The sequence below is a fragment of the Molothrus aeneus genome, chromosome 5 (genome assembly GCF_037042795.1).
Source record: "Molothrus aeneus isolate 106 chromosome 5, BPBGC_Maene_1.0, whole genome shotgun sequence".
In the NCBI taxonomy this organism is placed as follows: Eukaryota; Metazoa; Chordata; class Aves; order Passeriformes; family Icteridae; genus Molothrus; species Molothrus aeneus.
In genome coordinates, this window is record NC_089650.1 from 42,352,541 (window position 1) to 42,368,624 (window position 16,084).

At 35.5% G+C, this 16,084-nt stretch overlaps 1 protein-coding gene across 26 annotated transcripts in view; it reads right to left on the reverse strand.

Moving 5' to 3' along the window:
- NRCAM (neuronal cell adhesion molecule) overlaps window positions 1-16,084 on the reverse strand; it is a 146,499-nt gene that overhangs the window by 20,518 nt on the left and 109,897 nt on the right. For 11 of the 26 annotated variants that reach the window (XM_066550419.1, XM_066550426.1, XM_066550420.1 and 8 more), the window contains 8 exons: window positions 15,118-15,343; window positions 14,713-14,828; window positions 11,052-11,256; window positions 10,770-10,892; window positions 9,563-9,739; window positions 8,440-8,475; window positions 1,112-1,177; window positions 474-599 (listed from right to left, as the gene is read on the reverse strand). In XM_066550419.1, the coding sequence (XP_066406516.1) occupies window positions 474-599; window positions 1,112-1,177; window positions 8,440-8,475; window positions 9,563-9,739; window positions 10,770-10,892; window positions 11,052-11,256; window positions 14,713-14,828; window positions 15,118-15,343 (1,075 nt within the window). The remainder of the gene's footprint in view (window positions 1-473; window positions 600-1,111; window positions 1,178-8,439; window positions 8,476-9,562; window positions 9,740-10,769; window positions 10,893-11,051; window positions 11,257-14,712; window positions 14,829-15,117; window positions 15,344-16,084) is intronic. The other 15 variants (XM_066550436.1, XM_066550434.1, XM_066550432.1 and 12 more) reach the window with 5 other exon arrangements.

The following is a 16,084-nucleotide window of genomic DNA, read 5'->3' on the forward strand; positions in this document are numbered from 1 at the left end:
TATCAAAGTTTTAAACCTGGTTTTAGGCAATAAGGGCACATAAACTGTTTCATATCTTATTTTAAGGTTTAATTTAATAAAGGATATCTTATTTAATCTTTTCTTCCCTGAATTAGGCATAATTTAGGAAAATCCTTGTATCCTACTTTAATGCAAGTAATCGTATTTTTACACGTGTAATCGCTTCATGATAAACAACTTCATGCAAACTACGTTTTTAGAAGTTTGCATTCAAAAGAATTTATAAAATAATACAAAGGAACAAAGGTTCACATTTATCTATTCATCAAAAACATGCTAAGCATTGATGTTTATTAAAATGAAAATTATTTGATCTTCCTGATCAAATTATAAAATAATTTAAGACATTTAAGAGCTATCATTAACACTGGGTCAATTTAAGACCCCATTTACTGTAAAAATCCAAAATACATCTCAAAACTTTATCAGAATTTAATGAAATGACTTCTTACTGCCTGCTACACCATATTCAACATAAAAGTTCGCATGATCTGGTCCCTCATACTCCCAACTGATATTGGCATAGGTCTCAGCAGCAGCTGTTGTAACATTTCTGATCCTTGGATAAAGTGGTTGAACTAAATACACAATAGAAAAACAAAGCAGAATATGCAGTTGTGACTTCATACATTTAAAAAAAGTATTAAAAGAAGTTACTATGTTAATTTAGACCATATAGAGGGAAAGTATAGCACATTTTTCATTGGTTCCATTACTGGAAATTAGTGACTAAAGTACTGTATTTTGAAATTTAATCCCAGGCAGTTACTACACTAAGAAATTAGAAAGTAAAATCTATGTACTTTACTGATCATGCTCTGTACCATAAAAACTGCCAAATACTTAAAAATTACCTAACTGTCAAAATTCTGAAAAACATTATTTCTATTCATCTGGAAGTAAAATGAGTAAAAGAGATGAGAACACTGTCAGGGTAATGGGAAATGGTAGGACAGAAGGGAGGCATGAAGGTGGTAAGCTCCTCCCTTTATGGCATGTGGCAGTGAATGGACTGCAAATGCCCCAAGTGCAAGCCCTTAAAGGATTTTGGCTCTATTGCATGGATAGTGATAAAAAAGGAAGACAATACCCTTATAGAATGTTGGACGGACAGTATGCATGACTGGGGAAGTTGCAAAAAGGATTTCTGAATATCCTTCACCATCAGAGATAGTAGGAAAGAAAAAATAAAGAGTAAAAACATTTTGCATCAAAAAGTAGCAATTAACTAATACAGTAAAACCTTACCTGTTAAATAAATAACACATGCACATTCTAAGATCATGCAGGTTTCAAATAGTTTTACTTGTTAAAAGATGAAACAGCTAAGTGATACACATGTATTTGAAAACAAACTGAAGTATGTATGTACTGGCAGCTTTGCTTTCACAGGACATTCCTGAAATCAGCTTTTGTTAATACTATGCATTCATGGCACCTTTAGACACCAGAAAACTAGATATCAGATATTGGAAAGCCAATATCAGAGTACTCTGGAGTGAAGGACACGAAGGACTGGAATGCAAGGAGCTGCCCATTGTAAGGTGCTGTGTCTCCCCGCTGCCATTCCAGTCAGACAACAGCACTTCTCACAGACATGCAGAATGCCCACATCTGTGAGAAGAAGAGCTTCTCTCTTCAGCATTCTGAAATTAGCCACTTCTCTGCTCATATCTTCGTTCTTTGCCACTTTTCTGCTCATACATTCGTTCTTTGTAACAAGCTAGTAATCCTTGCTACAAATGAACATATGTGTCTCTGCTTGCCTAAGACTAATGAAAAAATAGATTTTAATAGTTTTAATGCTGTAATAGGGCAGATACAAAGAGGATGGTCCTTAGAGGCATGAAATTAGCTTTAACTCAAAATGCTTCACTTTGCCACTAACTTTTCTATCCTGCTAAAAATAGCTTTTCTATTACGAGCATTAAAAATGCTTCCTAAAGGACCATGCAACATCAGAGCTAAAAATCAAGTCTCAGTTAAGACAAATGACAGAATTCCAATGGCTTCATCTACACAAGAAAAAATGAGCAAAAGCCTGTTATCAAGGCAAAAAAGGCTACACAGAATTTATCTATCCACTTAAATTACTTTCTTCTTCTAACAGGCTGGCTTTGTCCATATGGCCATCTGGAAAAAGTTCAGTTATATGCACAGACAAAATAGCTTACTTCGGCCCCTAGATGAAATAATATGTACACAATGTCTAGAAAACTGTAGCTTTTGAGTATTTTTTAAAATACCTAAATTAGGCAAATTCCATTGGTTCTTCTGATAATGTATTCTGATTATTACAATGTTTTACAAAATAATTTTTTTTATCACCAACCAAAATAATAAGGAATATATTATTTAAATAATAAAGAATAGATTAATTTCTTGCTAAAACCACCTGAACACAATAATTGAAAAAGCACTAGATTAAAAAAAAAAAAAAGAAGAGCCATTTAGGTCTCTAAGTCACAACAACCACCCTAAGAAATACCAAAGCCAGAGCTGTCTATGGGAAATCTAGCATGTAACAATATACACTATGGTAATGCAAGGGGATTAGGTTCTGTTTCTCTGTGCCACTTGTAGAGGTAGCAAGAGGAAAGAAAAGCAGTCTCTAAATTTAGGAGGGTGCAGAGTCTGAGATTGCAGACAGGATGTATAAACTTCCTCCTGATTTAGACATAGGAACAGGTGTTTATTTCAATAACAATCTCAGCGTTTGTGCTGTGCCAAGAAAACAAGTGGCTTGTATTTGAAATATGACTTTGTTTTGTTTCATTGAATTGTATTTTCTCAAGGCCATATTCGCCTGGATTTTGGTCTTCCATGGAAGATGTCTAATTAGCTACCCAACCGTACAACTGATATTTGTCACAATATTAAGGACAGAAAAAACTGTTAGCAATAATCTGTTTTGTTCTCCTGCAAACAGATGCCACAGCATTACCCCTAACTTCTCCCTTCTCATGCCTGAGCACTTGGGGATGAAGGAAACTGTCTCATCTTCTGTGAAAGACTCCAGATAACGGAGAGCTTCTAAATTACAAAGCAAATTCAATAATAGCTCCATCTTATCTTGTGGGGTATTTTTCCATCTCCAATTTCCAGTTTCTGCTCTCATTAAAGAGTTGCCTGCTAGATTAAAGTATCTGGTAAAAGTCTTCCTGTTCATATGATTGATCATGTGTTCATATGATCAATCAAGTTGGCTCTGAAAGTTACCGTAATTTCCTTGCCATCCTACTTCTAAATTCTCTCAAGTGACTAATTTATGCTTATATTTATCGAATGTACTCATATCTGATTCTTACCAATAGCTGTATGAACATATAGCTATATTTACCCACATGTAGTATTTGGTCAGATTTAATTTCTGTGGGGTTTAACTATTGAATAAGGTGCACCAGGAAATTTGTTCAGTAGTGCGCTTCTTTGCAAAGTTATTATTTTTGCAATTCTTTTGCATTATTGCTTGATCTCATTTGCCATCAGGCCTGCCAAGTTTTACTTAAGTCTGTTAAATGTGCCATATTTGCAATATGACTACACACAGAAGAACATAAAAGAAGGCTGATGGATCCTGAGGTGATGAAAACCTGGAGGTGAATTGGTTATGACATTTAAAGCTTGTAGTCAATCCACCCAGACTCTTTTGTCTTCTCAATCACCACACCTCTAATTATAATTAACCTCTCAGTTCTTCAATATGTTTCCCAGCACTGTTCACAAATGGCACATGTGTAATTGTCAGCTGGCAGAAGCTCCCAGCATGTGCAAGTGCCACTTGGGAAAAAAGGGGGGAGAGGGGTGGGCAAGAAACTCTGTCCTGGAGAGCAGAGCACTGTGCTCTCTCATCTGTAACCATGCCCCACACTGTGCAGCAGTGCTGGCAAAAGCATCACTCTGAAAAACACGGGAATGGACTGCCAGTAAGTTACAGGTTTTATACAGACCCACTCTTATTCATCTACCTTAATTAAGCTATTTCACTCCTGCCTTGATACCGTGCAACATTCAGCTGGCATTTCCAAGTATGGTTTCATTCATGTAGTATAAAATATAAAAGCACCATTTGCCAATTGTTGAGAAAGAGGCCCAGGCTTGAAGCTAAATTTTCTTCTATTTTCAAATTAATTCCAGTGCTTTTTTACTATAGTTGTTTGGTAGAGTTTTATTTAATTTTTCAGCCTTTCAGGAACACAGTTCCTACAAATAACAGTTATAGCCAGGCTGCAGAATCAATAGGACTTAATAAGACAGGACTTGAGACTGGAAGGTATTTTAACAATGAAATGGTACTCTTTCTCAAGATTTTGTCCAGAAGAACAATAAATAATCCCTAAAGTGACTAAAGTTTAGGAATTTCTTGGAATTCACCTGATATTCAGGAAAAAATGTTGGGTGAGTGCAAAGCACAAATTTGAAGACTAGTGTCAAACGGGAAAAAAAACCCCACAAAGCAATATATCATAGACAATTAAGTTAAAATGCATATATTAAGAGAAAAGTTTATTTAAAGGAAAAACCCACACCCACACAAGAAAAAAATGAAGAACAAAGGTAATAGATTCTGCCAGAGCCTGTCAGACACAGGAAAGTGGTTTATTTTCCTTTGCCTTTTTAACATTTGTAGTATGAAATTCAAGCTTTAGTATAACAGTAGGAGTGAATTCCATTTCTGGCAGTGAGAAATGGGCATCAGTCACTTGTGGGATTATTTAGATCAATTGCAAGAGCATTTCTGTAGTGTAAGAAATACAGAAGCCAAAGAAGAAATGCAAAAAATTATGTCACTGATGAGCACGTAGAATGACATCTACAAAGCAAAAGGCATTTTCAGGAATTTTTGCACAGTGATAATAATAATTTTCTCTAGTCTAGCATGCAAAGCATCAGCATTGTTCCCAGTGAACTTAAAAGAGGACAAAAAAGTGGTTCTGCATAGCAGGCTGTACTGAAAGAATCACACAAATACATAATGGAGAAGTCCACAGGGGGAGAGTGGCTGAAGGAGCAATACAAAAATACTACACTTCACTTGACTGTAAAAGCAGCTTGAAATTGTTAGCAAAGACATGGACATATTATGTGAAATTATTCAAGAGAGAGGGAAAACAGATGGTGGGCAGAGAAAATTATTTAAAGAACTGCATTTTGTACAGAACAAAGAAAACTGAGACAATCTTCTACAAAGAGATCAGAGATACAAATTCAGTTGAGACTGATTTCCAGCCCACAGTGAGGAGTTACATGCTGGTGATTCATTCAAAAACCCCAAAAGAATAGCTTCAAACCCAGAGGACAGACTACTTACTTATCCCCCGTGTAACAAAAGGGAGTACTATATGTCACTGGTACGTGAGATATGGAGTTCAGTAGAAGAAGGCAGACCAGATTGAGTACCAGTGACAGGAGGCACTAGCTACAATTAAAGGTTACTGTGATCCCACAAACTTATTTTGATTGCATTTCAAGACTACCAGTTACCAGTGTTGGCATGCATGCAGATTAGAAGTCCTTGCTTTCAAGTGTAAATGTTGACTAAATCAAAGAGAAAGCAAAAAGTGAAATGAGAAGGCTTGTGGAATGAGGCTGACATGCCATGCCATGACTCCCTATACTTCAGCTAACAAAAACCATGCATCCCTATGACTCTATTTTAAGCAGCAACTTTCATTTCTGCCACTGGTCAAAATGGAATTCTCTTCCTTCCTCTATAGGGCAGGTATTTGAAACTTCTTATGGAAAAAGACTTGACTCCTGTGGTCACCTGAGTCACCTTGCAGGTGCTACTATAATTATTTTATATGTAATTGGGTTATTCCCCCATTTTTCTCACACCTGTGTTACCTCATGCCTGTGGTTAGCTGCCAATATATAAATGGCAATACCAGGGCATGCTTAGTATCTAACATTAGGTATAATAAATTCTGTTTTACATATGAAGTTTTCAGACACATTTAGAATATAGCTTGCTAAGAAAAATCCTTTCTTTTTTCTTTGTAGTACCATTAATTTGATCAATTTTAAGTAATTCATAACATCACAGTATTAGAAAGGAAAAATGACAGTGCAAGTCAAATAGGATTATCAACTGTAATATGATAGCTTTTTCATTTAGTAAATAACATCTAATGATTTACTAGTGTAGGCTTGGGACACTAAAAATATTGACTCTATTATAAAGATCCTTAGATTTACCACAGCAATATATCATTCTGCACTTTATAGTTTTACTGTAAGAAATGAAATATGTCCCAAGTGGCACAGCTCACTAAGGTTTAAATTATTTTAATTCCTCCAGGACCATGTTTCTAATGTATATGGCTGACCAAGCTGCAGGTCTTCACAGGCAGCTATCCAGTAGAAAACACCAAATGCAGAAATTTCAGTTCAGCAGTTTAGGCCAGCTGAATCTGGGACCTACTGTCTACTTAAATTCCAGGATCAGCGTGCTCAAATCAAAAGAAAAAAGAATAATTACATTTTCCTGGTAGGTTCTGCCCTTCAAAATTAAAAACTCAATATGTTTTTGACAGACCACAAAATGGTTGTGGTCTAAATTTGTTCTGGCTTTGGGTCCAAATTAATAAGAAATGTATAGACATGTAGGCTCTCCTGCACTTAACAGAAAAGGCAAGTTCACTGCTGGGTACAGCTACTTTTTGAGTGGGCTGAGCACTTCTATCTTCCAAATCCACCCACTCATGAGACAAACTAACTTGGTGCTTGATCTTGATAATATGATCCTCCTTTTCCTTACTCGTGGTCCCTGACCAGTGGCAAAGCAGTTAACATGGTATTGTAGTAACCACTGAGAACATTCATCTCAGGCCTGCAGCAACTCAGATGTCCTAACAGATGTCATGGCTTTAGTTCTGTGCTGTTTGCAGGTCCAAAGTCTTCTTTGTAACTGCAAGAGCTACATGCTACAGGAATATGTGAAAACTTTGAAACCATAAACAGCATGGAACCAAACAAAGACATCTGCTTAGTTTTCAGAGAATTTGAGATGACAGCTCTGAAATGTGAGCTGCTCCAGCTAATCTTACAAATAAGATGCTTTCTGATAGCCACATACAGCTATAATTAGACCCCAGTTTCACACAGAGAATCCATTTTTCCTTGCATGAGTTTTTAGAGTCAGCTATAAATAATGAAAACTTAATTTACATTTCTGCTGTGCATGTCCAGGACTAAAGCCAGTTTGATTGTTCCAGTCTGTGCTGACTTTTCAGCAACGACTAGAGTAAAATAGTAAAAAAGACTTGCCATCAAAATAATTCCACAACTTCACACTCTTGCCAGAAACACATCTGATATCAGAATACACTTATACCTATACATATAAAAACATATATATATGCCCAAATGCAGGCATACATATATTTATATATTGTCTGATTTATACCAGACTGGGTGAATGAATTTCTTTCTTATGGCTATCATTCACAACACCTGATAATCAAGTGAAAAGAAACTACATGTAAAATAATTTATGCTGTCTCTTCTAAGTTTATTAAAAATGTTGGGTACTTCATGTACAGATTTTGACTTGTGATGTTTATGGTCTGAGAATCTGAGGCACAGGTGCTCATTAGTGTTAATGACACCTGTTATTCAATGACACCTCTGTATAGAGAGATATTCCTGAGTTTGAACTACCTCAGGACAACCTTTGCTTCTGACAATGAAAGTATCAAAATTCATTAAAACTGTATGCAAAACTGCATCATAAAGAACAAAATATTACCAAAATTAATGAATAAGAATGATACTAGCTTAGACTCACTGAAATATCCTCAAGTACTCACTCACAAGATCTGTGAACCTAAAACAGCCGGAAGACATTTGCCTGTCTATTCAATCTGATACTCAAACTGAGAAGTAGACAGAGGGTATTGTCAGTCATCTGTCTATTATGCACAGTTGGCTTGCAAATGAAGTAAATGTGTTCAAGTGGGAAGCAGTAATCCACAGTGAGAACAAGATTGCAGATAGTTTTTTAAAACAAAAAAATGCACATGGCCCAAGCAGTAAATGAATCTCCTTCACAAAAGTGATGTTTTTTCTACTCCAGCTAATCAGTGCTAGTGCACCTGGATCCTGAATATTTATGACAGTGACATATAGCTGTTAAATGTTCAGAAATAATTAGACTTTGCTAAAGCAAAGCTAATGAATTCCCCTGAAACTCTGTGGCAAAATAAACAGATGAAAGGTATTAATAAGCATTCTGGACTCCTTAAAAAAAAACCCAACAAACCCAAACAAAAAACCTCCACAACTGTTTTCTTCCAGCCCTGATTATACTTTGTACAGAAATGTGTAGTCCAAGATTTTCTGTCCTTACCACTGCAATTTCCCCATTTGCAACACTGCAAAATCCACACATTAATAAATCATGCAGTTTCATTTTACCTTTGCCTGCACCTACAGCAGGACGGAGAATACCAGCTTTAGTGGAGGAAAACAAGAATAGGAACACTACATAATTAGATACAACACCAAAGGAAACATACACATATAATTTCACTATACAAAGCATGCAGACTAGATAAAATGTATTAATTCAAATAAATTAGAAACAATCCATCTATGCTGAACCCTGACAGACTACAAGACAAAATGACTGTACATGCATTTACAAAATTTTATTGGTCATGCTTGTTAGAGTGCAAGATTTAAAATAAATATGGTTCATATGCAAACTTAATACCCTGACAGAGAAATTGCATTGAATAGCAACTCATCTATGGCATTTCCAATAAACCATAATTTTAATGAGCATAAAAAGATGTAAAAACATGGTATACCAAAATAGACTTATTAATATTAAGATGATCAAAATGATAAAAAAGTTCCAAATTTCCTGTTGGCTTTCAATTATTCTTATTTTGTTAAGCGTCAATATTTAATTTACAAACAACTTTAACAAAGGTCTAGAATGGCTACAAATATAAAAATCAATTGTGACAGGATTTGACTATACACTTGGTAGTTTTTAAATTCTATACAGTTACTTGAGGCCACAGGTGACAAATGTATTTCAACAGTTTCACAGTTTTTTGCCAGTTCTGTGAAAGCAATTTAGATTTTTTTGCATACTAAAAAAAAGTAAATAACTTCCTCTAATCACAAACCTGCATTATTCCAGCATTTTTCTCTGTAACCAAAGCTGGTCAATGATGCAGAATAGTTGAATAGACAATAACCACTAATGATGTAAAGTTACATGAAACTTGAAGCACGGAAAGGCCAATGACTGTCTTAGAGGTTGCGAGTTGATACTAAAAGAAGAGGCTTTATACATTCTTGGGGGTTCCCACTACAGCAGAAGGCCTTTACATCTATTTTCTTTAAAAATATTTAAAATACTTTATTAGTATATGACACATTTAAGAAAGCTCTAGGAAAAAAAAAAATCACTTGGCCCTATTTCCTTAGTGGAAGGAAGCAATAGAAATTTTTAGATACAGATGTTTAATATAATCTGTAGTGGTTTTTAAACTCAAAGGAATTTCCTTATACATATATATCTTACCTTCATCCATAATTGTTACCGCTTCCTCAGTTATCTGACTTCCTGATCCAACTGAAGTCTGTGCGTTAAAGTAAAACTTGTACCGGGTGCTGTAATTTAAATTTTTTAATATCAAGCTGCTTTCATTGGCAGGAATTCTTATCTCTACCAAGGGACCCAATTCATGTGTGTTGTTGACTGTTGTTACAAAAAAAAAGAAAAACAAAAAAATTAGGAAACTTGTATACACTGTCATTGTATTTTAAAAGGTTTTTGGTTTGTATGTATTTTTTTTTGCTTGTCTCTGCATCTATACTTTCAAAAGAAAGTCATCTTTGTATAAAGGTGCCAAAATCCAACTGGGAGATAGGAAACACCAGCAAGTTTTTTAAGATCAGGTTTCATTCTTATAAATCTCTGAATCCAAGGCAAATGAGTTCAGTTCAAATCACCTGAATTTATGCAGCATTGAAGCCCTCCCTGACCATTGAAAAATTCTGAAACTCTAAGCTCAGTATGCTTAGGAAAAGAAAACATTGAAGCTCTTTGTGTCTAATGCCGAAGAACAGTGGGACTTGGTAAGTGGAAGAAAGTAAATTTCCTTTATCTGTTCCATGCATATGAAACTCTTTCCTTACCAATGTCACTGCTGAGAAACTTCTGGGCTAAGTAAACAGCTGGGATATAAAAGAAGTGATTTAATAGCTCTGAGATGAGTAAATGGCACATTTATGAATTTTTATTTTTAAGATTATTATACCATGAAAATTGAAAAAGCAGACAACAATATAATTTGGCATACTTTGGTTTACTTCTAATGACATTTTCTCTGCAGTTAGAATACAGAATTTTTAAGTAGTAGTATCTTGCATCTGACTTCAATGCCACTTATATGTAGGATCTCACCTTCATTTGTCTGTGAATTACAGTTTGAAGTAATGAAAGTAATAAAAATGTTAACCTTGTACTACCTCAAGAAAAGGTTTCCAAGTACAGTCATCTATGTTATCAAAATGTATTAGTCTTTTTCAAACTTGACATTTGCAATGCAATCATATCTTTTGTACATTATAAATTTAACATAATATTTTCTTCATAAATGGATTATCATTTGGTAGATACATTGCCTAAGTTAGAGTTGTATCACAGAATCAAATAATGATTTGGGTTGGAAAGGACTTGAAAGATCAGAAGTCCAACCCCCAAAATATATTAATATTTAACTTACTTGGCTGAAACTTCAGTGTATATGATGTCAAAACACCATTTGGATGGGTGGGTGAACCCCACTCCAGAGTCAAAGAGTCCAATGTTGGGTTAGTAATCTTCAGAAAGGAAGGTGAACTAGGAACTTTTAAAAAGAACACAGAGTAAATACAAAGTAGATTAACTTAAAACAGGTCATTAATTATGAATTCTTAAGAATATTACTGTATTGAGAAAGATTATTATTTTATGAAGTCCAAGTAAACCCCATTTAAGTTTAATATCTAGGGTTTTCATTTCATACCTCCTTCAGGGGTCTTAAATACTTTGTCTGGGCTTGCTGGTCCTTCTCCTTTACCATTAACAACTCTAACATTCAGCTTGTAGGAACTATAGGGCTCTAGCCCTGGTAACATTCCAAAAGTCTTGTTTCCCCTGAAAGTCAAGATCTTTTTTTCTATATGTCGTCTACTCCTTCTGGATAGACTCTGCACTTTCCAGTAGTAAACCTAAAGACAAAAAAAAGAAAAAAATTTACAGTGACTGCTTAGCTTCTCTGATTTTCTAAACTCTGAGCTTTTCCATAAGTGTCCATGAATTATAGGTAGAAATAACTTCAATTTTAATAAACTCGGATTAGACACAGCATAGAGCTTTCCTGCTCCAGAAACAGACCTTGTCCAGAAACAGTCTACACAACTGGGTACATACTTCCACCTGCCAGTCCTGCCAATGCTCAAAACCAGTTTTCTACAAGTTCTGGCTGGGAACTACTTTGGTCTGTGATCATTCTTCTGCTATCCAGTCTATCTGAGAGGCAGAAGTTATCCATTCTTTCAGTAAGACGTCTACAGGCCTTTCCAAGCAGATTTGGACTTTGGCTCCCTGTTAGATCACATCCCTGACCATGCTATTCCTTGATGTCAGATTACCTATAAATGGGGAAGAAATCAAAAGTTTTGACTTGGCTGGAAAAACACACAAGTTCTGAAATTACCCTAAGGTTACAGTACTGGAATGATCTCCACCCAGGGATGGGAACACTGTCCCTCCAATTATGTGACAATTTGGTCAGATGAGAAAGCTGATTCTGGTGTCCATTGAGCTGACTGAGTTTCTAAAAAACCACATATGAGCCTTAGAGGTGCTTTCCCTGCACCCTCTTTACTACACAGTCTCTCTACCATGGTAACTTGAAAGATATTAATAGCTGCCCCTCCAAAAGACTTGTGTTACTCCTGAGACTGTCAGCCTCAAATACATAATTGTTTATTTTTCACAGCATCATTATCATGTGAATATGATCACAAGCTAACGATCATTAAGAAATCTAAATGAATAAAAAATCCATTCCTATTCAGGCCAACTGCAAAACATCTCTTAAATTTAGGAAGCTGGGATTTCACACAGGAGTTTTAAAAAAAAGGGGCTGTTAAGACTTGCAAAGCCCAGCTAGACAGCTATAAAGCAATGTTGCACTAACATCAGCTTTCAACATACCATTTCACTCCAATCACTTTTAAATGCCACTATGTTTTACATGATTTGAGTTAATGTTTTTCAATATCACCAGCTGTCATCCAATAGCTCTTATCCTATCAGCTAGTGTAGAAAATCATTTACAAGTTAACAAAAATTGAAGTGTTGGTACTATTGGTACTGAAAGCTATAATAAAATAGAGTGCATCACATTTTCCATAATTTCTTCCTAAGTTTGAAAAGCTTTATAGTACTGCAGTATATTAAGTAATAGCTAGATTAATACAAGAGCAAAATATGAATTATGTGCTGTAGATGGCTTTGTTACATATCTTTCTGCTTTGTTCAGATATCTGCCTTCAAGACGTGACTCTTGAGTCACTCTCTTGGTTCTCTCTTTGTTAAGAAATCTGCCCCCAGTGCAACACTGTATATTGGGCTACTGACAGAAAGAATTTTATTAATTAGGAAAGAATGAGTGTGCTGGTAGGATTTTGCGTCTGTGTTTACAAAGAGCTCGTCATGTGCTTTGTAAGCTACGTCAATGATGAAGATACTTCATCCATGAAAAGTTTTCAGTTTGTATTGAGAGAAAGCTTTTTACCAACAGCTACCCACCAGGTCTTATTATTTCTTGCCTTGTCTAATCTTTAACCTATTTTAGCTTGATTTAGCTGTATTTGCAAAAATTATTTAAGGTATTCTTGCTGCATCTGCAACTTATTCAAGGATATATCATTGTCACATCTGTCCTAGCCAGAACAGCAAAACTATTCAGTGCTCTGGGGTCTGCTGTCAATCCTGTGGTTGTGAGCTTGTTTTACTATTTATTATCAAGTAACTTATTTGACCTTCAGTTTTGCTTAGTGTGTGTAATTGTGTGGCTCTCCTCCCCACAGAAAAAAAATTATATCCTATATAGAGAAAGCATAACAAATTAAATAGAAGTGGTCATGACATGGCAAACCCCCTGGATCATGTGGAAAGGAAAGTGATCCCATTAGTGATCACAGGACAGAAGATAACCCTCAGACGCTGAAATTCAGAGGAAAAAAACTTTGGATGATGCCAATTCACTGTAACCATGCTGTTGAACTTAACACCTGCTGTACAGGCAGAAATGTGTCTATGGATTTTGGTTTTGGTATCATTATCAATCTTTAACAGAAATTTTGTGATTGGATTAAGAGCTTTAGTGTTGCTGTAACTTGATTAATAACTACCACTAATTTCACTAGATTCCAACTCTTTAATCCTCATATAACAGACATTTTCTTTTGATTGCCCATTTCTGCATGAAATACCAGGCCGATGTAAAGCTGTTCATCTAATAGATAACATTTAAGAGACTAGTGAAGTCCTGTTTCTCAACTGAGTTTATTGTGTTAGTGTGGCAAAGTAGCACACAAGCTACAAACATTCATACTATGTCATACAGAACTTACATGTCAGACAGTCTAAGTCTCCCTGGATGGTGGTATTTTCTGCCAGGAAAGAGATATCTACATACCAGGAACTCACATTCATGTGGTAACCAACTGAAGTTCAGTTTCAACATTTTTGACTGCTCCATTTTATAAGTATGGTGTACATTTATTCTTCTCCAAATACTCTTTACTGGTTTGATGTTTCAAATACTTATTTTACCTCCTTTCACTTAAAAAGTAGTAGTTCAAATTAGTCTTAATCTAGTTTGGGCTAAGTAATCTGTTTTGTTAGAACACCCTTATGAGAATACTTACAGAGGAGCAAAGAAGGAATTACTTTGATTTTCTTCTATTGTTACATAGGATGTCAGTATACCCTCACTGAAGCAACTTCTCCCTATCCTCCAGGGACATCAGTTTCAAATCTTGAAGTCATTCTGTCTCCCCTTTTCTATTAAATTGCAGTCTTTTTTCTCCAGCACAACTTTTTCAGTTATGACCAAAGGCAGCACACTACCTTAGAATAAGTTTCCTTCCATTATATGAGCACTCTGAATCTTCTGCCATTTCATATGTCCTTAAGTTGAGCTTTTACACTGAGCTTTTTCCTGGCCTCCAAAAAGACACAGAACCCAGCATATGCTACTAAGTGCCCAGTTACTCTGAATTAAAGACATGATTGATCATATTGAAGCAGAAAATGAGTAACCTTAGCATTACACCTAGAAGAGAGTCCTACCAAAACTAGTTCTTCACATCCTCTCAATTACTTTGGAAAAAGGTCTGTAAAACTGTTACCATTTCTTAGCCTGTTTAACATGTGCAAGCTTGATTGCAAACACATGCCATTTTTCTTCAAGGACAATGTCACAGGAAGCTAGTGCTACAAGGCTGGAACATTGCTGAACTCTGTATGAATTGTATCAAAGCTTGCTCTTGTCAGCAGAACTTGGGAAAAGCATGAGTCCTCCTCCATGTCAGTTACTTCAGTCTGGATACAATCTCATACAGGGAGACTGATCTATTGTAATAAATATGGAAGAGAATGACCGTACTTACTTTGTACCCTTGAAGGTGTCCTCGGACACTTTTTAGTGGAACTGGGTCCCAATGCACCTTTGCTAATGTGCTGTTAATAACATGAACCTGCACATTGCCTGGAGCAACCATTGGCACTGTGTGGAAAGGATGCAACAAGCACCTAGTTAGAATTAAAAACCACACAAACAGTTTTTTAGAATGAGTCTTTGCATTGTACTCATGGAACAGGTTAAAATGTTCCTATGTTTTCAGTATTGATACTACAGAGTAGCATGAAGCCTTTATTATCTCTGAATTGCTTCCTTTCAATTAAAAAAATAACTACTATTCCCCATATCAATATTTCAGTATTTTAAATAACCATTCAGGCTACACATTTATCTCCTTTTAATTAGGATAACTGAGTCAAACTACAAAACTTACAGTCTTCCCCTGAATGTCCAATCACCTCTGATGGCTCTGGTGCATACCCCAAGTCATTTAAAGCTTGCACTTTTACTTCATATGGAACAAAAGTTGGTGTACCAGACACAATATATTTAGATACATTTGCAACTATAACAGATGTCCATTCATCATCAACATCTTTCTGGCGCCAGCTGACTTTGTACTGAAGCCCTGGTCCATTAGACTGAAAACCTTTTAAAGGCTGAAATGAAAAGAAATATTTTTTAAAATATTCTGAAGCATCTGAAAAATCACAACTTAGAAAGAAGTACATTGATTCTTTTATAGAATGTCACTGAAAATTCACATTTGTATTCTGCAACAGAGAAGCACTGGTGAAAGTTATGCAATTTAGTTTTTACAGGAGGTCACTTCAATTGACCATTTTTTTCAGTTTTCACTTTTTGGTAAAAAGCACATTGAGTGATGTTGGTGGCTAATTCTTACACAAATAGCACATTATGATTTCTGTATATATATTTCGTTTTCAAATATTTCCTAAGAAGTGGAAGAGAGAAAACCAGACTTGCACCACCTCCTTATGAAGAGTGTACCCTAGGCAATATTTCTTGCCTGAGAGGGCAAATTGATTATACATGGCTCTCCTTCAGCTCCTGTCATGATGGTAAGGGCATGATGGAAAAAACTTCAACCAAAGTTTTCTACTGAGAAAGTGCACAATGATTAGTTTATCATAAAAGGTGACAGTAGAAGTAACATTCACATTAGTATTCACTCTAAAAGTTAGACTCTCCTTGACATAAACCTCAATTTATATTTTGAAGTTTTCCTAAACTGGCAGCAAAACATCCTGTATTACCTAATTATTGGCTTATCTTGAGAAATTATGCAAGGAAATCTGCCCTCCACCTTTAACTTATTTTCATATTAAAAAAAAAAATCAGTTTTTTCATGAAAATGAAGATGGGAAATGTATGAATTT